The following is a 25,231-nucleotide window of genomic DNA, read 5'->3' as shown; positions in this document are numbered from 1 at the left end:
CCGGAGACACTTTCTTGAAGTCCACAGTTTGTAATCCACATCAAGTTTAAATCTGATTAAAAATACAAAGGCCAAAAGTACAACTATTATTTACTGTAGTAATAATATGTTGGACACTGCATTTAAACCAAGTAGAACTTTGTACTTAGACAATTATAATACTTATTATAATTATATTATATATTATTATATATAATAATAATTATATATATAATATAATAATAATATATATATTATTATTATTATTATTATTAATTATAATACTAGAATTTAGACATTTGTAGTAAATCTTTTTTAATTATAAAATGTTATCTAAAAGATCTGCACCGGTTATTTCTCCAAGAACCTTCAGTTCAATAATTAATGTTTCTTCTACTAAAATGTCCCGCATGCGGAACAAAAGTGCAGTCAGTTTATGGGGAACTCTTAGCGGGCGGACCGAGTGAGCGGAAGTTGTGTACCTTGCTTGCGGAGGTCAAGTCGCATTGGTCCTTTTCATCAGGGACATTCAGGTACTTATAACTCCATATTATTTGCAAATTATAAACAGTATCAATAGTTCGACAATAGGTCTGTGTGTGTCAGAGTAGTAAAGGATTTTAGGAAGTGTTCTTAGCATCTAACGCTAGCTAACAGACAGTTAGCATCAGGACTGGACATGTTATTCTCTCCTCTGATGATCCATGCTGACATGAATTACTTTCTTCTGTAACCAAATAGCTGCTTCTGTTAGATTGACGGATAATTACACAAAAGGCCCCCGGGCAAAGACAGTTAATGGGCCCCTAAAGCTCCTAATGTTAGAACAAGAGCCACATTTTTCTGGTCGTTTTGCATCTCCGTTTGGTCATTTACGTTTCTCTATGGTAGTTTATTGTCTTGTTTTGATTATTTTGCATCTCTACGTGGTAGTTTAACAACTTTTTATTAGATAGTTTTGTATTTGTTGTGGGTCTTTGGTCATTATGCATCCTTTTGTGCTCATATAGTTGACTTCCCAGTAAGGTAACAGTGACTTCAAACTTTGTGTCTGGCCCTGGGACCCACATACCTTTTTCAGTGGTGTAAAGTAACTACTTTTACTCAAGTGCTGTACATTAGTAAAATGTTAAGGTACTTGTACTTTCCTTGAGTATTTCCATTCTCTGCTACTTTGTACTTCTACTCTACTAGAATTCCAAGGGAAATAATGTACTTTTTATGGCATTACATTTATTTGACACTTAATTTTACACAAATAACACGATATATATATATATACATATACATATACATATACATATACATACACTCACACTCATTTACTTTACAGTAGTAAAGTAGTAGTGTGTTCTACAATTACAAATTAAAACATTACAAATACTGTGTATTTGTAATGTTTTAAAAATAGGATAATATATATTCTATAATAATATAACACTTTCAAAAGAAACTGCAAACTGAGTAATTTTACTTTTGAAACATAAGTTCATTTTTTCTGATAATACTTTACTTTTACTTAAGTAACATTTTGAACTCTCGACTTTTACTTGCAATGGATTATTTTAAGACCCTAATATTTCTACTTTTACTTAAGGAAAGGATCTGGGTACTTTTCCCACCACTGAACGTTTTAGGCCCCTAACCCGTGCATAGTTCAGATGTAAAGCTACATAACTCTCTTTAATCTCTTCCAGGATAAACACTGTGTATCAGTGAGGGTTTCCTGTAGAAGCTGCTGAGCACCAGGCAGTCATGGTGAAGAAAAAGCAACCTCGCCTCATAGCGGAGATGGCTCGGAAGATCCGGGCGTACCGAGAGCTGAAGTCCCGACCCAGGGAGTCTCAGAAGTACGCCCTGGACTACGAGACCCTGAGGAGGCCTCACACCGGGAAGATGCTGCCAGTGCTGGCCTGGCAGGACGTCCGCAGGGAGACTCGCCTCTTCTCACTGCTGGCCGGCATGAGGATGTTCGGGGTGGGCCGAATGTTCACCCGAAAGTCCTGGCTGGAGCAAGATCCAGAGCCCAGCTACTGGCAGATCACTAAGGTCAAGGTGGACTACACAGCTGAGGTGAGAGGGAGACACATTCATGCACTGCTGCCGCTGTTGAGTGTTGGGCACACATGGGGTTTGATCGGATACCTGTAACAAAATGACTCCTGGTTTGTGTGCTTCCTAGAACATGGATCATGGCAAAGCCTGGGGGATCCTCACCCAAAAAGGTAAAATGATACCCTGTTTATTCCATTTTAAACAGCGACAGTATTTTGTATTTGCATTTTATCTTGATATCTTTAAAGTATATCAGTATTAATGATACAAATAATTGTATATGTAACAGTAAACGCTTATTATTCTCTTACCAAACTGCATGTAGTACATTTGTTGTATTTTGTGCTTGGCAGGGAAACAGGAGAGCGAGGTCAAGGAGGTGGACAAGGCGATATACCACGACTGGCGCCTGATTCCCAAACATATGGAGCAGCAGTTTAAGGAGTTCGAGCCGCTGCCTGAGCCCCCGGTGCGTTACGTCCCGTATCCTCCGCTGCTGCGCGCTATGATGCTGGCTCAGTTCAAGAAGGCACACGGCAGCGCTGCCACCGAGGAGCCGGCCCTGCCCTCACGGAGGGACGTCCTGCTCAACAAAGACTATTTCCGCGAACAGGAAAAAGCAGCGCAGAGGAAAGAGGGAACACCGGTGTGATGCTCGTGGTTTCTAAAGATGAAAATCTTGGACATTATGGACCAATGAGATTTGAAAGAAGTCATAACTTCCTCTGTCAAAGTACACTGGGAGACCTCGCCTAAATGTTCTGACGAATCCTGGACTCAAAGAAGTTCTATCTACATCTGAAGCAGGCTCTCTGTGTGTAATGTAACTGTGTAATGTGATAAATATTAATTATTAAAGATAAGATGGAAAGTGTTGTTTGATGTATTTGTTCCTGCATAGTAGACTATCTAGACTCCTAGAGTACTTCATTAGGGTGATTTCAGTCAAATTATGAGATAAAATCTCAATTAATAAGGTTTGAGATAAATTATAACATGCTAAGATATAATAACTGGATAACTTGTATTGCCTTATTTTCCAGCAAACTTTCCCTGCTACCCTGAGCCTCACCGTACAACAATAGGCGGCAGTGGTGGTGGTGTCATAAAAAATTATGACAAAAAGTCATAGGATATAATGTTATACAGACATTTCATTAAAAATGTCATTAAAAATCAGAGCATGGTATGCTATAACAATATTTGAAAAAGTTAAAATATAATTGTCATGAAAAGCCATGAATTTATAATACATTTCTCATAAAAAGTAATGGCATGTCATGAAATATAAAAAAAAAAACATAGCAACTTTTAGACTAGAAAAAAAACTGCCTTTTTTTCCTTAATTTTCGCGCAATGGACAGATTTGCATATGTTTTGCTACTCGTGAGACTGATTACACACGTGCCCGCGCTTTGAGCAGCTACGTGCCCGCGCTCTGTCCTCCTGTCTGTCTTCCTTCTTCTTCAGAGAAACTCTCCGTCCAGCTTCAACAATGATCTGCCTGTTTCTGTCCGTATTCTCCTACTTCCTCCAGACAGGTTGGTGATATATCTGTTTATTTGTTTATGTTTTATTCATTGTCATTGAGTTTAACTTCCACAGTTGCTCACAGTTTCCACTCTGCAGGAGATGCTAACTCCCCGGACAGACTGCTAGCTACACGAAGCTAACTGGTGAAACAAGTCATGAAACCTTCACTAACTTTGATTTTGTAACTAACTGTGTGTTAAAATTAAAGAGTAAGGTCTCTGGGCTTTGGAGTTGAACTATTAACAGTGTGAGCTACTGTTAGCTACTTTAGCTTCACTCGTGAGTCGTGGCTACTTTTGACTCATACCGGTAGTGGTCCATGTGTCTCCTGTAGAGTTCCTGATCCTATAATTATCCCCGGTGACAGTGCGCTGCTGACGGGCTGCTGCACTGCCATGGGGCCGAGGAAAAGGTCAAAGAGAGATCTGCATGAACTGGACGATTTCGTGGTTAAACATGCACGGATTAAAGAATCTGGTGAGACGCATTATAGGTTAAAATGACAGAGATTTAGGCGTGCTGTGAGTGAGGGGTTTTCTGCAGAAACTGTCAAAATGCAGGGTAAATACACTCTGCTTGTTGTGTGACTAACAGTGAGGGGACTGCTAGGGAAGACTTGAAAGTAATATTTGAGACGCTGTTGATCTAAAATGACATGACATTTGTGAGGACATATGTAGTTTTTCTATTAGTTGTTTTTACTTCTAACCTGTGTGTGCACTGCTGCATGTGTGTATCCAGAGTCTGCAGCAAAACATATGCTGTGTAACCGTTATATGTACAGTCTTTGCGTGTAACACTGACTGTCTTGAAGTGGATTAGACACTAATGTCTGCACTCTAAAGTTAGTTTCAGATTGGATATCAGCCAGATATTTTTCCACAGAGGACGGCTAGTTCAAATCCTCACCCCCCATCAGGGTTTCACTTGGGAAGCATCAATAGAGTTATTTTTGAATTACACAAAACCAGTACCTCTGTGCTAACTTCCCAATGTTAATGAATATTATGCATAAAGTATAATTATGTGTCTTTTTGGCTCATAATTTTTGTTTGCTGATGAGTCATGAAAATATTTCAATCAAAGATCACAGTTAAATAAGCTTCCATGTCATGTGAGCCAGTGACTAAAAATCCATGCCAGATCTGACAAGTACAATTGAAAGTACAAAAGACAAATCCTAATATTTGATTTTAGTCCGCATCCTGTTTTTATATGAATATTTGAATGAAAATTGTTCTTAACTAATGAAAAATCTACATTTCTATTTAATGAAAGGTCTTCATTTAATTTGAACCAGTCGCTCCAAATCAATGCAGCATTGTACCACTACACTGGACAACACACTTCTAAAAAACCAAAAAATGTATTTCAATAACTTCCATATCATGAGCTTATGAGTCCAAATCAATGCAGAATTGTATAACTACACCAGGAGAGAAGGACACGCCTCTTTCCATTAGATTTTAGTGCCTTTTCTGATGGATAAAATATATTTTAAAATTATAATCCACTATTAAATACTATTCCATAATGTTCCATCCTTACCGAGGTGCATGCCAGCTTCTCCAGGTTGTGTGTGGTGGGCGTTGTCGTTCACTGGTTTGCTTTCATCAAACCTTTGCCGCACTTTATCTCTGGTTCCAGTCTTGACCGGTGTGAGCGAGCGCACCTTCATCGCCGTGAAGCCAGATGGCGTGCAGCGGAAACTGGTGGGGGAAATCACACAACGCTTTGAGAAGAAAGGGTTCAAACTGGTGGGCCTCAAACTAGTGCAGGTATCAAAAGCCTTTTCATACTCACTTTAAAACATTATTCAATTCAATTCAAATTGATATAATATTTTTATATATTCAAATATTTTTATAGCCCAATATCACAAAACACATTTGTCTCTGAGGGCTTCATAAATCATAAATCAACAAACATGAATGATAATGAAATAAATGAAGGATCGTTTTTATGTTTTATTTGATCATGTGTCTGTTTTGTGTGCCAGGCGTCAGAGGACCTCCTGAAGGAACACTACAAGGACCTGAGCAGCAAACCGTTCTTCACAGAGCTGGTGAGCTACATGAACTCTGGACCAATCGTAGCCATGGTGAGTTCCCCCCATACTGTACACCTAATTTACACACCACACTAAAGGCTTACAGATGTTCAGAAGGCTTTTGATTTGGCATGTAGTCACGTACATTTCCGTGTGTGTTCAGGTGTGGGAGGGTTTGGACGTGGTCAAGACGGCACGTAAGATGCTTGGAGAGACCAACCCCGCTGACTCTCTGCCTGGAACCATCCGAGGAGATTACTGCGTGGAAGTGGGACGGTAAGAAGAACAGCGATGCTGTCAAATTGTCCAAAAATCAGCTCCTCCATCGTCTTTTCCTAACTACTAATCCTTGACCTCTGTGTGAAACATCACAGGGTTAAAGAATGGTGGTTAGGAGAATTCAAAAGGACTTAGGAAAAGACGACCGGGCATCAAGAGAATCCAACTGCACTTACACTATCCGACATATTTATGATGCACCAGCGGATGTTATTAATGTGTGTCTGCCGTGAGGAAAATACAGTTTGTGGTGCAGGAACGAGTCCTAAAACCCGGAAGTGAGTTAGCATTTTATAATTTTATAATTTTAAAATAGCTAGAAATAAGGTCTGTGGTTGACACAAATTCAAGAGACGGATCACGTTTTGTTCTACGACATTAAATACATCAGCAGTGACCCCACTGGTGATTTCTGAAGAGTTTACGTGTCTGAAAAACGATGGTTGTTAACAAGTGGCTGAATAGGACTACAGAAGTTGTCGAGGACGTTGTACGTCATTACGCCGAACCTGCACTCTTGCAAACTGTTAAAACAAACGCTTCAACTTGTACAATTTTGAATCTGTATTTTTGAATATCGATCTTAAGTTGGCGTGACGTGGAAGTTGTGCGACCCTGCTGTAGTTCGTTTATAGCATAATGTTAGCATTTTGCTTCTGGCGATTAGATTTATGATTCGAAAATTATAAAAGTAGGGTAGACATGTGGAGATCATCCGGCTGAACAAAACGTTTATCTTATTATTAAACAGGTTCGTCCACAGATCTTATTTTTTACAATATTCCAAAATCCTATGGAGAAATCTCATTGCTTTTTTGTCGAGCGAACCCATGCGCAGCTTACTTCCGGGTCGGCCTACAAAGATACGTCATCCCTGCGCATCTAGATACTTTGCACCGTGCTCTTATGTTGTTTTATGCAGGCTTTATGAACAGTAAAAAAATTACAATTGTATTTATTATAAACTTGTTAGGCCTTAACATTTATCACTGTGTATATCACACATGTCCTGAACCTGTTTCTGTTTCCTCTCTGCTCTGCAGGAACGTGATCCACGGCAGCGACTCGGTGCCGAGCGCTCAGAGGGAAATCTCTCTGTGGTTTCGACACAACGAGCTGCACTGCTGGGAGGACAGCAGCAGCCGCTGGATCTACTGAAACCCTGCTGAGATTACACCGTCCTGCTGCTGACACAAAGCTTTATGCAAGATCCCATCGTACCTCAGATCAATCTTATTTGGCTTTAGTAGCTTGTAGACCCAAGGGAGACGAGGTGTCATGGATGGATCTTTTTATTAACCCTTAGATGCACGAGTGACTGGACCCTACACTCTTCCATAAGTGGGTTAAAAAGGACCCGTATTAGAATAATATATGTTTTTATGCCATTTTTGTCATTTTGGTTAAGAAAAAGCACTTTTATAATATTTAGTATTATATTTTGGTTCACACTAGAAATATTTTATATTTAATTTTTCACTATTTAGAATTTTAGAATTTTTTTTTACATTTTGAAAAAAAACGTTTTGAACATATTGATGCAAAGATCTCCGCTATTCTGAGACCCTCACAGTATTCCAGTCCCTTTTCAAAACTCATCTCTTCTCCTCTTGTCTACTCATAGCCCACCCCCCATCAATCCATGCCGGTTGATCAAATTATTATTATTATTATTATTATTATACTGACAGGTATCCGATCTTACTATGTAAAATAATCTTCCTGAGAGGTGTCACGTGTGATGTAGTCCGTGTGGTCTACAGTGAATGTATTCCTGACAGCAACAGGTGATAAGAATCAAAGGTTCCCAGAGGATCCCATAGAAAATGCATGCGGGTCATTTTTGACCCACTTATGGAAGCTTGGGGTAGTAATACAAAAACTACAATTTCTTAAAATTAAAATTTAAAATTTGAATGGCATGATATCCAAAACATGTTTTTTGAGGAATAGCTGGAATATGAAATGATACAAAAATGTAATTACAAAGATACTTCAAGAAAACCACCTCACCGGGTCAAAAAAGACCCACTTATGCATCTAAGGGTTAACATTAATTTGATCTCAATCTTGACTATATCTCTAAGGTAAAAGGGCTTTATAAAGCAATCAAGTGTCCAATAATTCTTTGTCTGCTTCCGTTACAGTTTTCTTTGTTTTGTCTAGAACACAAACTCGTGTTTACGTTTCTTAAGCAATAAGCTATGAATGTGGAGCAATAAAATGTCTCGATTCATAAATGTTCATTATGGGCAACGCATCAGGGAATGACAAGTAAATGGCTGCATTTTAATCAACATTAAAGGTTAATTTATTTAGAAAATAAATTAACCTTTAATGTGATGTGCAAAGTATTTTATTGTTGTTCAAATCAGCAGAATCTTTTCTTATTCACGGTGCTCTGGTAATGGTACTTGCAATACAAATCCCAACCCCATGGGAGGAATGACCCTACACAATGAATGCCTTCCTTCACACAGGAATTGTATTGTACTTTTTAAATTCAGGCTCTCTAGGGGTGGGACTACTTGAATGTTACAAGTTTCAAAAGGAGCTTTATTTTGTAATATATGTAATAGTATATCAGGCTAAGTTTCCAAATAAAATAATATTTGTTTTTATAAAGTTCTCCAAAAGCTGCTTTTTTAAAATCCCATCATGCTGTATGGGTTTGTATTGTAATAATCAACAATAAAGAAAGAAACTCTTTAAAAAAAATGTGTGGCCAGTTTTTGTTTCTGTGTTTGAAAAGTAAACACACATCACTCATACGTTTTTTTCAGCACACATATGTTTAATATTTAATCCACACAAATGGAGATCAATGCATGAATTTCCATACTGAACAAAGAGGATGGGCTTCAGAATGTCTTTTACAATGATCCCTGAACACGTAATGAGGACATCACTGTTCACCTGCTTTACAACGAACCGCCTGATCAACAGCCAGTCAGATGAGAGACCCTCCACACATTAAGCACCGCCCCTTCCCCTGGCTTAACGACAACTCTTTAATTTACATCAGGCACCAGATATTTCCTCGCAAAATAAGTCATTTATATCCTCATGGGGGTTTTTACATTTTTATCAGGGTATAAAATGAGCAAGCGCCTTTTTTCAAGACTCTAAATAGACGTGATTGGATGCAAAATATTTTAGGGTAGCAGCCAAAAAAGCCCAGACAATAAAGTCGTAATTTAGACTTTCTATTAGTTTCATTTTCGTCATAAAATATGAAACTCTGGACATCCACTACAATCTTGAAGAGTTTGCTGCCTCAATTTGACAAAGAGTGTCAATCCTTAAAAACCCGACAACTGCATCCATCTAAAAACGTGGATTATCACTAATTGATACTTGGCTTTATTAAAACCAGACAAATTCACATTTCTGTGCCTGCTGTTTATTTGTTGGTACAATTGATACATGTTGGGGCTCTGGGCTTTTGCTTTAAGACGAGGTGGAGGCTTTACATATGAGAAACTAAGTGGAGGAAGAAGAGGAGGGGGAGTAACTTTTGGGGCAGATGCAGGACAATTGAGGTCAATATAGGAGGAGATACAGTGTGCTCAAAGGGTGAATATAAGGGAGGTAGTTATGAGGCTGGGTTACAAGGCTCATGAAGATAGTAACAATGCCCGGGGGGGGGGGGGGGGGGGGGGGGGCAGAAACAGGCAGATTACTAGATCAGAGGAGGTACTTACAAGGCATTAAAGTTACAAGGTGACGGGGCAGGAGGGGAGATAATAGTTACAATACACGGCTTGGAGGGTCGTTTTAGAGCCAAAGGGGGACTTTTACATGACATGGGATAATTACAAGGGTGGCTGGAAGCTTTAGGGGGCAGGAGGAGGAGAGTGTGTGTGTGTGTGTGTGTGTGTGTGTGTGTGTGTGTGTGTGTGTGTGTGTGTGTGTGTGTGTGTGTGTGTGTGTGTGTGTGTGTGTGTGTGTGTGTGTGTGTGTGTGTGTGTGTGTGTGTGTGTGTGTCACTCAGGGATGTAGGACACCTGCCACACGATGATGTGGCTGCGCTCAGCTTTACACAGAGCCGGTTTGACCTGCGAGGCTCCAGTAGCCACGGCAACAGCAGCGTCTCCTTCCTCCGTCTCATCGTCCTCGCCGTCGCCTGAGGGAAACATAAACAGAATACTTTGGAGATCTAATTTCACAATAACAACAGTAAACATTATTGTGTTGACGATAATGTTAAAGAAGTGTTTCATTTTCAGAAGGGGTAACCTAAAAAAAAAGGACATTTGTAAACACAATTTGGCTTTTATCACAATGTTTAATCACACAGTAGTTGATGCTGTTGAGAATTATAATAACAAACATAAATACATTATTTAAAAAGTACATTTATGAGTGGCAGACGCCATTTAGGTCGACCACATAAAACATACTGCAACCTTGACTAAAATCATCGATGGAAACAATTGGTATAACTACACAACTAAACATATATGTATATAACATAGGTCTTATTATTATTATTGAAGTTACCATATTGGAAGTACACGATCCCTTTCAGGTCTTTTTTTATACTTTTTTGTCAGAGCTCAGTGGTGTGCTGCAAGTTTCACTGAGGGTGTTTGTGTAAGTGTAGTGTGTGTGTGTGTGTGTGTGTGTGTGTGTGTGTGTGTGTATGTGTGTGTGTGTGTGTGTGTGTGTGTGTGTGTGTGTGTGTGTGTGTGTGTGTGTGTGTCATCAGGTTCATGTGCAGGTGTGATTGCTCACCTATGCGGAAGTCGATGTATCCCTCTCCTCCGCTCAGCACCAGCACGTTGTGAACGCTCTGAGTCTCCGTCTCTACGGGCGCTGTTGACCCCTGACCCTCCGACGGGCTGTCCAGCACGCTGCCGTTCAGCGTGGCCAGGACATTACCTGGAGGAACAAAAACAGGTTCAAAACTAGAAGAGAAGTCGGGTACATGTGTGTGTTAGTGGTACAGTCGGGCTCTGTGCGTACCGGGCACAGAGACGAAGAACTTGACAGCATCGCGGTGTCCATGGAAACACAGCTGGGCTTGAGCCATGGAGCAGTACGGGATGAAGCTGCCGGAGCTTTTCTCAGAGCCGTCGTCTCCGTACACATGGATCACCCCGCTGGACGACGTAGGAGACACCTTATTGGCTGAGGGAGGAAGAACCCAGGGGTGAGGAACTAACCAACTCTGAAGGATTACCGGCAAATCATAAGTGGTAGCATGACACAGGCGAAATAAGAAAATAAAACACCCACAATATCCACATGTTTCCATAGAGCAACTGAAAAGGAGAAATGATTTTAGACGGCTGAAACACATCCCGTACATGCAGTGGATCGTCACACAGAAGAAGCTTTCGTCATTGATGCAGTGAAGCTCAATGATAAATAACATGCAAAGCAACCAATGAGCAGAAGCACCGTCTTGATAGACAGTAAAAGGTAAAACCATTGCACACAATTTCAACCTTTATAGATAAAAGAGAATCAATTAAAGGTGGGGTAGGTAAGTTTGAGAAACCGGCTCGAGAGACACTTTTTGTTATATTCCATGGAATGCTCTTAACATCCCGATAGCAATGAATATCTTAAGTGCTTTGACAAAAAATCCATAAAAAAAATGTCATCTGTGGAAGCCGTAGTACTGTAAAAAGCACGACCAATCATTTTAGCCGGCCCGGCTAAAATAACTGGATGGCCTACCTGCCTGTCAGCCTTCCATCTGTGCACAAACTTATCTCGTGCCCTCATTGGTCATGTGCGCGTTCGTGTGTGTTGGAGGAGGGGCTCTGTAAGGAAGTGGCAGATTTTCTCCGGTTGTGTATTTTCAAATTCTAGCGCACTCAAGCTGGTTTCTCCGAAATTACCTACCCCACCTTTAAGTGTTCAATATTGGTTTTGTTCACATTTTAAAAGGGAGTTTGGATTGTTTGAAGTTGGGTTTTATGAGGTTTTCGCCTTTTGGGGAAACAGGAGTTCCAATGGATGCAAAGCAATGTGGACTGCTGTGGACCGGGGCGGCAGCACACACACACACACACACACACACACACACACACACACACACACACACACACACACACACACACACACACACACACACACACACACACACACACACACACACACACCACACACACACACACACACACACACACACACACACACACACACACACACACACACACACACACACACACACACACACACACCACACACACACACACACACACACACACACACACACACACACACACATCATAATATATATTTATCTTGATTGTTAATATTACTGAGTATCATGTTCTGTGGGGATAATGGCCTACATGAAGAACAATCCACTTAGTCCGTTTTATGACTACCACTAAGTAACTTTTAGACTTTAAGGTGCAACATTTTGGGTATTGTGTGTTAACTGTATGTTGTGCTTTCTTATATGCTTGTGGCAAAGGCAGATTTCCATTTTATGTCAATATAATGGTCAATTTAATGGTCAGGGTTTGCTGATACCAAGTCTACAGCAGTACATTGCTTAACTTTCGTCATCTACTGCACCAACACACTGATTATAGAGAGTCACCTCATGCAACTCCACTTTAAACATCCTCCCTAAAATATGGCATAAAAACACAGGAAGCCATATTCTGCACACGTCTCAATGTTTCAGGGGGCATGAGGGTTTGACTGGGCAAGAGAAGGTAGATGATAACAGCAGGGGGGGGGGGGGGGGGGGGGGGGGGGGGAGCGCTCCCACTTACCCCTCAAACCAAGGAGCTGTCCCCGGTGAAGGACCACCGCTACAGGAGGCGGAGGGGGGGAGGAAGGAGGAGGAGAAGGAGAAAGAGGACAGTAGTAATAGTTATGACCAAAGTTTGTTTGTGAACGAGGGGGAACCCTTGAGGGGAGGCAGGAAAAAGAAGGTGTAAAGAGGGAGATCAAGAGGCAGGGGGAGTATGCTAAAGAAGAGAATAGATCTGTGAGGAATAAGACCCTCTGTTTGGGTTTAAGTCTCTCCATTAGCTGAATTTAAGATAATCAAAACAGTTCTAAATAGCAAAGAAATGTGCGAAGTCATGGCCTATTTGTCTCAAACTAAGGAATCTAGAAAAAAAGTCCGGAAGAAATCATGTTTGTATATTATGTATACATATATCATGTTCAGTATTGAAGCTGAAATGTAAAGTGACAACATGGTGGCTGCTGGGTTCAGATTTCTCCCCCAGTCTTTTTAAAACAAAAAGTATTTGAGATATTCTGCTAAGTAACATCCAGACAGACTAACACATCTAAACATGTTCCTCCTTAGCAGAAGTAACTTACGCCCCAAAGACTTTTAAGAGCAACGAAAGACTATGATTTAAAAAGGATTAGAATTGGATTTACTGCTGATCACTCCCTAAAGAACTTTTTAAAATAGGGATTGAGATGTTGCAGGTTTTGCTGACAGAATAAAGGTGACCTTTTTAGTCATTAGACAGTCACTGCTCTCACTGTTAGGACTTTAAATGAAATCAAAGCTGATGACAGATGGTTTGAGTCACGTGTTGTAAACTGAACAATTTAAACTCACTCTCCGTCAGTGGGATGGAGATGATCACGCCGTTTCCAGTTCCTACCCAGAGACGATTTCCACCAATCAGAAGTGCCGTGATGCGCACAAAAGAGAAGCCCAGTTTGCCAGTACCTGTGAATCAAAACCAGAGTCAGTGGAGAACATATGAAGACTGAGAAGGGCTGCCTGTCAGTGAGAAAATAACACCAGAATAATTTACATTTAGCAACCAAATTAGCCCAGGTGTCCATAGATTCTCTCTCAAACAAAGCCAATATCTCTCACCCAGCATCTTGCTGACGTACGGCTCGATGTCCACGTCCTGCAGGTGTTGGTGTGTGTGTGCGTGGTAGAGACGCAGCGTGGAGTCGAGGCGGATCGAGACCCAAACACCGTCTCCGATCCAGGCCAGCTGCCGCACCTGACTCTCCCTGCGAGGGTGGGCGTCGAAGGACTTCTACAGAGTGAGGAAGAGGAGTGGATCAATAAAACAGTATTATTACACTTAACCATTGTGCAGCACTTGCAATATGCAATATGCTATTTTATGATGTAGCCTGATTGCTATATGATCAAACATTTGAGTTAAAATTAGGATTGTTTTGTCTTTTATGATCTGAATGTCTTTATTTTGAATACATAGTTTATTATGGACTTATAATAAGAGCTGGCGGGTAAACCTATGAAATTCGACAAACAATAACCTCACGTGGATTTATTCCTCACCTCGATCTGCATGCTCTTGGGCTGGATGACGTGGATCTTGTTCTTGTATCCGCACCAAACCTTATCGTGGACCACAGCCATGCAGCGGATGGAGTGATGAGGCCGACCCAGGTCCATCAGGTGGTAGTTCGACAGATCCCACTGGCCATCTGGGGACAAAACCAAACCTACATTAACAACTAATCTATTGTTTATTAACACTTTCTTCTTACATTTTTCCAGGACTTACTGAAAGCATTTTTCACAGTTAGTGTTTCATCATCAGGACTGTGATAAAGCCTTGATAGAAGCTTTTCAGAAACAGTTGATTGTTAAACAAAAGTTCACCTACACCTGTTTTAGATCTGCAACTAACAGATATTTTTTAAAACCTTGTTTGGTCTATATAATGTCTTTAAAAAATGCATTGAAATTATTTGATTAAGCATTCAGCTCTACTCTGTGTTCCTGTAAATCCACGATTTTTCATCCTGAATTTAGTTTTTCTTGTTCCACCAAACAACCTAGAACTTCAGTGTTTATGTACTCTGCTTTAAAAAATATATTTAAAACCCCAAATACCCTCTGATCTGTGGAATATGGCGAGGGTCCCGTCAGCGAGGGCGACCAGCACACGACCTTTCACATGTCTGCAATTAGAAAAGAGATGAGACTGCTGCAGTGACAGAAAATCCCAGAAAGACTTCTGAACTACACAACATTATGCAAACAATAACAGAGTTTAACAACGAGCACTTACACCAGGCTGAGCACAGAGTCTTTGAGTTTGATGGAGTGGAGGCACTTCTTCCAGTTTCCAACCGCTGAGTGGACGTAGAGCCTTGAAGGAGAACAGAGGCAAGATACTGCAGAGCAAAACCAAACTGCATACAGAGTTCAAGAGACAAGAGTATGTATAAAGGATGGAAGATATAAGCACTCTTTCTGGTTCTTTTGAGGAAAGAACCAGAAAGAATCCACGCTGGATATCCAGCGTGTACCTTTTTGGAAATGTGTTATATTTTTTGTGTGGCTTCAGCAGAAGTCTGGAGTACTTCTGCGGAGCGACTTACCAGCCGTTCTGGGCCCCGAGCCACATGGTGGGGGCCACGCTGGTGTAGTTCCTGGTGTCTTCACCCCCGTCTTCAGACTCTGAAGGCTGGGAAGATTCCTCTTTGGATTGACCTGAGCTCCTGTGGGAAAACACGAAATACAAACTTATGTTTCACAATTAAAAACAACTGCAGTACTATATTTTTCACTTCATTCAAACTGTTTTCGAAGCTTCACCAATCACCATTTCACTTCTGTAATTGTCTTCTATATGTTTAGAAAAAACAATCACTGTAGCTTAAAGTATACATTGTCATTGAGTTGAACATAACAACAAATGATAAATATAATGTTTTAATGCTGGTGGTAAGTAAAATATATTTGTTTTGCTCTTTGGGTAGAATCACTCCCAGCTGTGCTAATGTTGGAAAGGTTATAGGGTTTTATGTTTCATGCTATAAACATTTGTTTATGACATTCCTGATGGTTGTCTTTATGTTATGGTAAATTAAATGCATTTGTAAATAACTTTTTTCTAGTTTTTGCAACCACTCGAAGGCGCTTTAACAATATGTCAATTCACCCATTCACACACATATTATATATAGAGGCAGACGCTACCTTTCTTAACAGGAGTGACTAACATTCACACAAACCATTAGCCATGCAATCTGTAGCAATGTGAGGTTCAGCATCTTAACCAAACTTCAACATGTTGACTCAGAGGTCAGGGATCGGACCCCGGACCCTCCTGAGTCCCAGGCTCTGGCTCCCACCTGTCCGAGGCGTCTGAGAGGCGGGGCGGGGGGTCGGTGAAGACGTGCTCAGTGAAGGGTCCCGGGGGTCCCGACCTCAGCTCTCCGTGGCTCGCCGTGGACTCGGGGACCTCGGTGGCCTCCGTCGCCTCCTCAGCCGACTGGGCGGGGTGGATCTTACCATTCATGGGGGGGGTGGTGGGGGCTGGAGAAGCACAAGATTGTTGAAATTAAAGCAGCGCAGTTTAGAACAAATTACTAATTGTTAATATTCTTACTAATATTGCTATTGTGATACGACTTGCGTTTTGTATTTGTATTTTATTGTTTTGCACAATTAAAAAATACACAAACATAACAGATACCGAATGATAATCAGTGCAGGAAGAGGCAGAAAACCCACTGGGCTTATTTTATAGAAAACATAAGACCAATATAAAATTCAATAATGATAGCAAACTTTAAGAACAACAAATACTAAAATAACAGACATTTAAAAAAAGAAAAATGGAAATATGATTTTTAATAAGCCTCAGATTGATATTCTCAAATATACAGCTATTAACAAATATTGCGTTTACTGGGATTTGGATATTGCAAATTGCAAAAACTGAGCAGCCCTAGTATAAATAATACACAAACCAGTGGTCTTAACATCTCTCTGTGATGATGATAACGTGCAGGAGCTTTGAGCCCACCTTGTCCTTTGTCCATGATGGGCGTGTCAGTGCGTGAGGAGCAGTTGCTACGGGCAACGCTGCAGTTGGTGGCGCAGCCGACCAGCGTGATGCCGGCCAGCATGCCCTCCACGCTGCCCGAGTCATCGCCCGCTCCCCCGACCCCCCCGTCACCGGGGTCCAACACGATCTCTCCGGGGGGGTAGTCGTTCTCACTGGCAGCTGGACACAACAAACACACACATTAACACACACTTTCTCCCTGTAAACACAACAACAAAGTGTTTGCAGTACATATTCAGGGATATTCTTCGGCAGAAAAATAAGGCGCAGGTAAAAACACTTTTCTGAATCAATGATACAAATCCGATGACAACTTCACTCACACTCAACTGTTGATTCACAATCTGATGACTAGCAGTAAATAAGAGATGTCTGTTTGCACTTTGTGTTTTTCAGACTCTAAAAAAAGACAACATTTCAGTAACAACTCAATTAAAAATACAAAAGGCCTCACTCTTTATCATACCAGATGTATACAATTGCAACTATAAGGGTTTTTAAACATTTTGACTAATATCACCCAGATGAAAACGTACCTACCTTGCTACCTTTTGGTGAACCTATGTAAAATCTACTGATGCAAATAGTTAAGTGCAGTGAAATGAGCACCTTAGTGTCTATGGTGCATGCTTTCTTTGCATTAATCAAAAAGAAAACATGTTATGTAAGCAAGATAGCCCACATTTCAGCAAATGTCCCTGTAGCGCCTCTCCCTAACACCAGCTCTCCGCCTCACCTGGCACGCTGGAGATGCAGAGCACGTGGGCGTTGCAGACGTTGAACTGATCGACCAGCGAGCCCGGCTGGTTGGCGTCGATGATCACCACCTTACTGGCAGAGTGGGTGCTGGTGAGGATCCACACTCTGCTGCTCATGGTGTCCGTCTCCTGCAGCTCCTTCGACTGGGGAGGGGAGGGGGAAGAGAACAGGGTTTACCACAATCACAAAAACTGAAAAATAGTTTCAACTCCATGCAGGCTGTTAATATGATTCTTCCACATGTATTTCTAGTTGAGTGTACAATACCAGCTTTGACTTTACTCAAGTAATATGACAGGTGTTACTCTACCATCCTCTTCTCTGGGGAGGTGTGGCTGCTCTTCCTGCCTCCTCCGTTCTCCTCAGCATGCAGAGGGTCGCTGCCCCCCGACGGAGCTTTGGCTAACTCCGACTCCTGGTAGCTGGCCCTCCATCCCGTCAGGTCCACACCTGCTGCACACCACAACTACAAACACACACACGCATATTTGAAAAACGTGTAAATAGTCAGAGAATAAAGTTCCACCTGACCCTTGGATGACTTGCGCGGTGTCGTTTTTATTATTTGTATTCAGGAGCAAAGACTGCGTTGTTCTAATGAAGCCTCATTGTGACCAATCCTCTTGTAGTCATATGTTTTAAACTCAGATTTTTTGAGGGTAACTTTTCCTGTTTCTGCTGATTAATGTCAAAGTGTCCGTGCCCAGAGAAGATTGAACATGCCGATACATTTTTGATTAGAGTTACTGTTGTTCATCATATCCCATAAAACGTTAATCCTCTGAACTGCTCACCTTCCTGTTGGGGTCTTTCTCTACGAGAGGACGGCAGTACACCGGGACGGGAACGTTCTTCATGCGGTTGTCCTCCTTCTCGGTTGGCGGCTAAAGAAAGAAGGTAATAACACAATGATCAAATAAGTGAATTATTATCTGGTTCCTTCAAGAAACATCCAATGTTATTATCCACTAGTGAGGACTTTCAGTGTTTACAAGCCAGAATATTATTCCACTGTAGAAAGTGCTGTCAATGGACATATTTGTTTCTTTGGCTTTTTCTACAATGGATTTATTTCTGCTGAATTATTCACATCTGCTCAAAATGGTACTTTCAGATAGAATACTCTTTTTGATTATGGCACTAAAATGTAATATCTATGTCTGAATATTGTACAGTTAAACTCCAAAGCAATATACTAAAAACAAGAAAAAAAGAGAACTGTCTCTTGACTTTTATGCATTTCCAGAGTTCATGGCAAACTATTACTCATACAGTGTTGGTGCAAACTTTGTTCCATTTTTCTTTTAAATAGAGCTGACGGTCTCTCAGTTTTCAAAGCACAGAAAATCCTGTCTGGGTTATCTGTGTATGTTTTAGGAAAGGCTTCACTTACCTGTTGTCTCTTCAGCGGGCTGTCCTGAGCGGTTTCTGGCAGAGCTCCAGGCTGCGGGAGACCAGAGTTAGAGACACCTGATTCAAACACACACTGCACACACCTTTTTACTATTCAGAAAAAGGTGTGAGCATGTTTTTAACATCAACAAATTCCAAAAAAAGACCCCAACCAACAATGAATTGATCCTATTATTGTAATGGACTCAAACTAGAGTCAACAGGAGTTTGAGATTAGGAAATGATGTTCCAAAGATATATAGCTATAAATAACACGTGGTAAATATGTAAGAATCTTTTTAAATCTCTACTTTCTAGTGTAAAATCAGGGAGAAAATGTATACCTCTACTTAAATGTGTTTTTGCAGGAGTAACACACAGTGTGAGAGATTGTGCTGAGTTTTATACAAGGTTATTTTTTATTTAAAAAATATTTTGTGTGACATCCATAAAATAAACTTGAAAACCTCATGAGTTCGCCACGCGCTCACTAAAAGTTAAATAAAGCCAAATAATTTCACAATCTTTGTATCGGATCATAATTCGTTTTCATGATTTATTGACTGTTTCTGTCAGTAACGTATCCAAATCAGTGAGCTGCGGGGTTATTCTACATGTGTGTGTGTGTGTGTGTGTGTGTGTGTGTGTGTGTGTGTGTGTGTGTGTGTGTGTGTGTGTGTGTGTGTGTGTGTGTGTGTGTGTGTGTGTGTGTGTGTGTGTGTGTGTGTGTGTGTGTGTGTGTGTGTACCTGTTTGAAGCGAGACGGCACGCTCCAGCCACACGCCTGCATGATGCCGTCGTCGCGCCTCATGTGCTCGCGGACCTGCCGGTACTGTTCACGCCGCTGCTCTCGGCGGGCCAACAGTGCCGAGTCGCTGAGGAGAGACGCAACACCGTTACTGGCCAGTCTGTGAGCAACAGGCGGAGGGAAGAGAGGAAGAGAGGAAGAGAGGAAGAGAGCAGAAGAGAGCAGAAGAGGAGAAGAGAGGAGAGAGAGAGAGAGAGAGCGAGAGAGAGAGTGAAGCGTTAGCAGCCTGGCCAGCCAGCAGCAAAAGAGCTAGAGGAAAGCAGTGGTTATCAGCACAAGTGAAAGTCAACTCTATTCTAGCTCAAGCCAAGCCATTGAATTCGCACAAGAAAATCATAACTTATTTTTAAATGTTCAATATTATAACTTTGTGTCTTTGTGTGAGTGATAGATCTATTGCCAAATGTACTTCTGTCTGTGTACCTGAGATGTTACAACAAATATATAACTTGAGAAGGATACATGAAATCAAACTCTCCCATCCCAATTAACACTCAAAACAGGAAGGTATAAAACTTTTTTTTAAATGTTGGAATAACAATTCTAATTATGTAACTATAGAAGCTCTACTATTAAAAATAACTGTATCTTTCCAAATCATCTTGTTCTTATAAAAGTTATACAATAGCTAAAACAACATGTTACCGTTATTCAGAATATTTCCTTTCACATGCATGAACACATGTGTCTGAAAGGGATGTGAAGGCACTAACAAACATCCTAAATGTGTGAATTATATCGCCACTTCTATGTTGAATTCTGAATAAGCAGCTTGAAGTTTTCTACTCTCCAAGCTTCTGCAAAGCGAGCAAGCGACCAGGCGTTCAGCAGAGTGTGAGGCAGGTAAGGACAGAGGTTTTAGAGAGGTTAGGTTTAAAGAAATGTTCTATCTGGTTCCTGCTCACTCTTCGGGGAAGAACTCCAGCGTGCGGTTGGAGGTGGAGATCTGGCACATGGTGTGGCTGCGGCGCTGAGAGAAGCTGGCGGGCGAGGGAGACTTGTAGTGGATGTTGACGCTGTAGTACGGCCTCTTGACGGGCGGAGGGCTGGACGACGTGCTGAAGAGACGGGCGAAGCTGGAGGATAGAGGAAGAGGGGTTTTACCTTCATGTTTCACAGATTCATTTGTTATCAATCAGGTTATTTATAATTCATAAATCCATTATTTGTTCCATAGAAATTGATTATTCAATTGAATATTGAATAATCAATTTCTTGCACAATTAATGTATATCTAATATCCTGCATTATATTTTGTTACTGGACATTTTTATTTCCACATGTATATTTTTTTACTTTTTAATGCTTTCTTATTTCTACTTCAGAAATATTTTGGATTATTTATTTCTAGTGTCTTAATTTCTCTTAAGTACATTGCCTTGTTTTGTATCTATCTATCTATCCATCTATCTATCTATCTATCTATCTATCTATCTATCTATCTATCTATCTATCTATCTATCCATCTATCTATCCATATATATATATATCTATCTATCTATCTATCTATCCATCCATCTATCTATCTATCTATCTATCCATCCATCTATCTATCTATCTATCCATCTATCTATCTATCTATCCATCTATCTATCTATCTATCTATCTATCCATCTATCTATCTATCTATCTATCTATCCATCTATCTATCCATATATATATATATATCTATCTATCTATCTATCTATCTATCTATCCATCTATCCATCTATCCATCCATCTATCTATCTATCTATCTATCTATCTATCCATCTATCTATCCATATATATATATATATATATCTATCTATCTATCCATCCATCTATCTATCTATCTATCCATCTATCCATCTATCCATCCATCTATCTATCTATCTATCTATCCATCCATCTATCTATCCATCTATCTATCTATCTATCCATCCATCTATCTATCTATCTATCTATCTATCTATCCATCTATCCATCTATCTATCTATCCATCTATCTATCTATCTATCTATCTATCTATCCATCTATCTATCCATATATATATATATCTATCTATCTATCTATCTATCTATCTATCCATCTATCCATCTATCCATCCATCTATCTATCTATCTATCTATCTATCCATCTATCTATCCATATATATATATATATATCTATCTATCTATCTATCCATCCATCTATCTATCTATCTATCCATCTATCCATCTATCCATCCATCTATCTATCTATCTATCTATCCATCCATCTATCTATCCATCTATCTATCTATCTATCCATCCATCTATCTATCTATCTATCTATCTATCTATCTATCTATCTATCTATCTATCTATCTATCTATCTATCTATCTATCCATCTATCCATCTATCTATCTATCCATCTATCTATCTATCATAGGGGGGACATTTTAATTAAATGTTTACAGCAAAGGGGGACATTGCTGATAAAAGGCCAACATAATAAGTCGATTTTCCTATTAACTAAAGATGCAAACATATTTAAATAATATAAAATCAAATAAGTACACATCCATGCTAATAAAAATAAGCAGCACCAGTTTTAAAAGTAAGTCATATAAAGCAGTGATGTAGCAGCCAGTAACTGCATGAATAACATGTGGAAAAGTAATTGTTGCACAGTATTATTCACAACAGTGTCGTTACAGTCAAAGAAGTTAATATATCATTGTGAATAAGTTGAAGAAAAAGCTGATTCTTACAACTGCCAGATGGTGGACTTCTTTTTCTCTGACATTTGAGGACTTTCTCTGGACGCCCTGAGAGGAAACAGAGGTGTGAGGAGAAGGAAAACAATTAAAGTTGAGCCAAACTAACACAGCACACAAAACTGATATTTTATAAATACATGTGGTTTAATATAACCTTTTAAATTCACAATTTTGAAAAATATACCCCTTTAGTAAGATAATTAGTATAAAAAACACAAAATTATGCTTAAAACTGTTTAGTTTCCTGAGTATTGAGAGATCTTGCAGCTTTTTGAAGAGCATAGTAAACCTTTTAGTTTGCTGTATGCTTCTTGTGATCACATACGTTTTTCCTTCCCTAGTTTAAAGCTTCCTTTGGTCTACCTGATCATCTCGGTCCACCGCACGGCCTCCTGCAGCTCCATCAGCCTCTCTTTGTACTGGTTCCTCTCCATCAGAACTCGGGCCATCTCCACCCGGGTGAACCTCCGCCGCTGCGTCATCGTCATGTCTCCGTCCTGCATGGGCGATGAAAACTGGACACGCAAGAGCATAGCGTCATTTAGTTATTACAGAAGATGTGAAAACACAGATTTACATGCAGAGATGTGCACTATACTGGCAGTGGGTTATGTTTTAATGTGTTAAAAGTGTTCTTCCACTGCAACCAAACAACCAAAACGTAGAATAATGAGGATTAAATCTGCTCAAATGTGAGTAATTAAGACAGTTTACACATAGTTACATTTTGTTTTACAAAGTATTCATTTATTTTACTTTTGAAAATAACTCAGTAATGCAGTTTACTCACGTCATCGCCTGCTTCATCCTTTGAGTCCCGAGACGCACCGAGAGCCTCTGCTCTTAACCTGCAGCCCGGAGAGAAAGAACTAATTAGGAAACTTATTTTTTACTCGTGAACATCTGGACTTGCACGCAACAGGTCCACTGAGACTGGGAGAAATGTGGCCTCTGTGTTTTGGTAAGTATTTCAGACAAACACACATTATACTCTGTGTCTCTTCTCAGTTGTAGTTTGATCTTATCTACTTTCTTTCTATCTAAAATGACCAGCCATGAATTTCTTTCTGGGACCTCAAACTGTCTCAAGTATATGTAATGTAGCTTAAGATTTATTAGGTGTCATAAAGATGTTTGTTCAGCCTCTGGCACTGCGTCAAAATGAGTTTTAAAAATCCCTACTTAGCACTTTTTAGCAGTAAAACGTCAGCTTTAACTGCCTGTGAAAGTGATCTTTCTATTGTAAGCACATTTTTCTATAAATACAAATAAAATAGCATACTGAAAATGAATAAAGCCTGAACAGCAGAAACTATTCCAACTGAGGATGTAGAACAAAGTAACATTATCACCTTAGAAATTACAGACGTTAAATGAGAACAAGTTTTGCTTCATGAAACCAGAAAGACTGAGATCTGTATTCAGACATGTTATCCTCTTGTTCTCATGTCACCTGTCGCAGTTTTTCAAGACTATCATGTTACTCTTCCTCTGTGTCTGTTGCCAGGATGCATCCATTTGGTAAGGTCACTAAGTTTTGGACTGCAGGTCAACAGCAATTACGCTGAAGGATGAATGTAATTGTCTCCTAACTGCTGCCCTGTTTATTTATTCATTCTAATTGTGAGGGATCATATCATCATCATGGTTACGGCCGCTGCCTCCCTGGTCCTGGTAACTCTGTTTTGAATGTGTCTTATGTAAATGAGCTGTGCGGTTGCCCTGAGGTCCTTGGCTACCCATCTCCTGGTCCGCCCCCGAAAATATTGTGATTGGAGCACGCCGGGCCCGACGCGCTCCAATCCCAGCGCACATCCGGCGCACACCTTCCGGAGACGACTACAAAGCCTGGGGACAACGATCAGTCGGGAGGCTCTGTTGTGTGAACAGACGCCTCTCGCTACGTGCTCTTTGATTGTGTACGAATCTGTTAACAGTGGTTAACTCGTGTGGTCCGTGTTTAGCTGTGTGGTTATGATTAGATGTGACTAGAGTAGTTTAGCATTTACGTTGACTGCGGTCATTTAGCTTAGCTGTGTTTTCCTACAGCCTCCTTTTCGTAGTCTGTACCACTTCAATAGTGAGGGTTGTTTTGTTACTATTTTTGTTTATTAGTGTCTATTTCTTTGTATTTAAGTAGGCTCCCTTCTTAGAGTCCTCCCTTTGTTTGGGTGCTCAGTTAAACCTGCGCCCTTGTGGCCCTTTTGTTTGTTTCAAGTTGCTTGCCTTCCATTTTGTTATCTTGCTATTTAATAAACTCCTTATAATTATGTACCAATTCCAACTGGTGTGTGTTGCATTTCCTCATCCCCTCGTGGGGACGTAACATACATGTTAACAAAAATACAACTTTGGTATGTCCACCTCCTGAGCTCCTCCTCCAGCTCCTTGACTCTGGCCTCCACTTTGTTCTTGGACTGCCTCAGAGCCTCCACCTCCTCCCTCAGCACCTCATGCTCCCCCGACAGCTCGTCCACTTTGGCAATAAGGTCATTTTTCACAATGTTGAGAGCATTTCTGTGGAGGAAAGAGCAAAAAGAAAGATATCAAAACCATTGAGACAAATAACGCTAATGATAACACTCATAAGAAGTGCCTTTTAATTAAAGATGATTTGTTATTCACTTAAAAGGATGTTCAAGTAAAAAAAATATAAATCTTGAATTAAAAAAAGTGTCCTATCTTTGGAGAAAAATATTAGCTTCTTAGCTAAATGTAAGGTTAAAGGTCGGGTAGGTAATTTTGGAGAAACCAGCTCGAGTGCGCTAGAATTTGAAAATACACAGCCGGAAGAAATCTGCTACTTCCTTATAGAGCCCCTCCTCCAACACACACGAACGCGCACATGACCAATGAGGGCACGAGATAAGTTTGTGCCCCGATG

The 25,231-nt window shown here is 40.4% G+C and overlaps 3 protein-coding genes across 19 annotated transcripts in view; 2 read left to right on the top strand and 1 right to left on the bottom strand.

Moving 5' to 3' along the window:
- Positions 1-417: 417 nt before the first annotated feature.
- mrps34 (mitochondrial ribosomal protein S34) lies at positions 418-2,909 on the top strand. Its single transcript, XM_034142306.1, has 4 exons — positions 418-512; positions 1,677-2,052; positions 2,162-2,204; positions 2,388-2,909. The coding sequence occupies exons 2-4, from the start codon at positions 1,735-1,737 to the stop codon at positions 2,684-2,686; spliced, it is 660 nt and encodes a 219-aa protein (XP_033998197.1). The 5' UTR covers positions 418-512; positions 1,677-1,734; the 3' UTR covers positions 2,687-2,909.
- Positions 2,910-3,452: 543 nt separating this feature from the next.
- On the top strand, positions 3,453-7,293 carry nme3 (NME/NM23 nucleoside diphosphate kinase 3). Of its 2 annotated transcripts, none has more exons than XM_034142304.1 (5): positions 3,453-3,575; positions 5,215-5,345; positions 5,567-5,668; positions 5,781-5,893; positions 6,940-7,291. In XM_034142304.1, exons 1-5 carry the CDS (start codon positions 3,530-3,532, stop codon positions 7,052-7,054), a joined length of 507 nt encoding a protein of 168 aa, XP_033998195.1. In that variant the 5' UTR covers positions 3,453-3,529; the 3' UTR covers positions 7,055-7,291. The 2 variants fall into 2 exon arrangements, with proteins under 2 accessions (XP_033998195.1, XP_033998196.1); XM_034142305.1 differs by lacking the exon at positions 3,453-3,575 and adding an exon at positions 3,890-4,044 and having other exon boundaries at positions 6,940-7,293.
- A 1,376-nt stretch (positions 7,294-8,669) lies between these two features.
- The window catches only part of mapk8ip3 (mitogen-activated protein kinase 8 interacting protein 3), a 34,563-nt gene continuing 18,001 nt past the window's right edge, over positions 8,670-25,231 (bottom strand). For 9 of the 16 annotated variants that reach the window (XM_034143017.1, XM_034143025.1, XM_034143022.1 and 6 more), the window contains 22 exons: positions 24,712-24,864; positions 23,138-23,195; positions 22,711-22,862; positions 22,339-22,395; positions 20,551-20,721; positions 19,586-19,745; positions 18,839-18,889; positions 18,240-18,329; positions 17,756-17,911; positions 17,423-17,588; positions 16,645-16,845; positions 15,968-16,151; positions 15,212-15,331; positions 14,899-14,979; positions 14,721-14,788; positions 14,160-14,308; positions 13,719-13,890; positions 13,452-13,565; positions 12,640-12,678; positions 10,865-11,029; positions 10,634-10,780; positions 8,670-10,022 (listed from right to left, as the gene is read on the bottom strand). In XM_034143017.1, the coding sequence (XP_033998908.1) occupies positions 9,883-10,022; positions 10,634-10,780; positions 10,865-11,029; positions 12,640-12,678; positions 13,452-13,565; positions 13,719-13,890; positions 14,160-14,308; positions 14,721-14,788; positions 14,899-14,979; positions 15,212-15,331; positions 15,968-16,151; positions 16,645-16,845; positions 17,423-17,588; positions 17,756-17,911; positions 18,240-18,329; positions 18,839-18,889; positions 19,586-19,745; positions 20,551-20,721; positions 22,339-22,395; positions 22,711-22,862; positions 23,138-23,195; positions 24,712-24,864 (2,794 nt within the window). In that variant the 3' untranslated portion in view covers positions 8,670-9,882. The remainder of the gene's footprint in view (positions 10,023-10,633; positions 10,781-10,864; positions 11,030-12,639; positions 12,679-13,451; positions 13,566-13,718; positions 13,891-14,159; positions 14,309-14,720; positions 14,789-14,898; positions 14,980-15,211; positions 15,332-15,967; positions 16,152-16,644; positions 16,846-17,422; positions 17,589-17,755; positions 17,912-18,239; positions 18,330-18,838; positions 18,890-19,585; positions 19,746-20,550; positions 20,722-22,338; positions 22,396-22,710; positions 22,863-23,137; positions 23,196-24,711; positions 24,865-25,231) is intronic. The other 7 variants (XM_034143028.1, XM_034143021.1, XM_034143032.1 and 4 more) reach the window with 3 other exon arrangements.

Source organism: Trematomus bernacchii, unplaced genomic scaffold, assembly GCF_902827165.1.
Source record: "Trematomus bernacchii unplaced genomic scaffold, fTreBer1.1, whole genome shotgun sequence".
NCBI classification, from domain to species: Eukaryota; Metazoa; Chordata; class Actinopteri; order Perciformes; family Nototheniidae; genus Trematomus; species Trematomus bernacchii.
The sequence above is the reverse complement of the archived record's forward strand: the minus strand, read 5'-3'. Positions and strand labels throughout refer to the sequence as shown.

Excerpts from the sequence above, each read along its gene's own strand:
- nme3 (XM_034142305.1), top strand. The coding sequence starts at position 3,963 with ATGGGGCCGAGGAAAAGGTCAAAGAGAGATCTGCATGAACTGGACGAT. Across the intron at positions 4,045-5,214 it reads TGCACGGATTAAAGAATCTG|TCTTGACCGGTGTGAGCGAG; the intron begins GTGAGACGCATT and ends CTCTGGTTCCAG. Across the intron at positions 5,669-5,780 it reads CTGGACCAATCGTAGCCATG|GTGTGGGAGGGTTTGGACGT; the intron begins GTGAGTTCCCCC and ends GTGTGTGTTCAG.
- mrps34 (XM_034142306.1), top strand. The coding sequence starts at position 1,735 with ATGGTGAAGAAAAAGCAACCTCGCCTCATAGCGGAGATGGCTCGGAAG. Across the intron at positions 2,053-2,161 it reads AGGTGGACTACACAGCTGAG|AACATGGATCATGGCAAAGC; the intron begins GTGAGAGGGAGA and ends TGTGCTTCCTAG. Across the intron at positions 2,205-2,387 it reads GGGGATCCTCACCCAAAAAG|GGAAACAGGAGAGCGAGGTC; the intron begins GTAAAATGATAC and ends TGTGCTTGGCAG.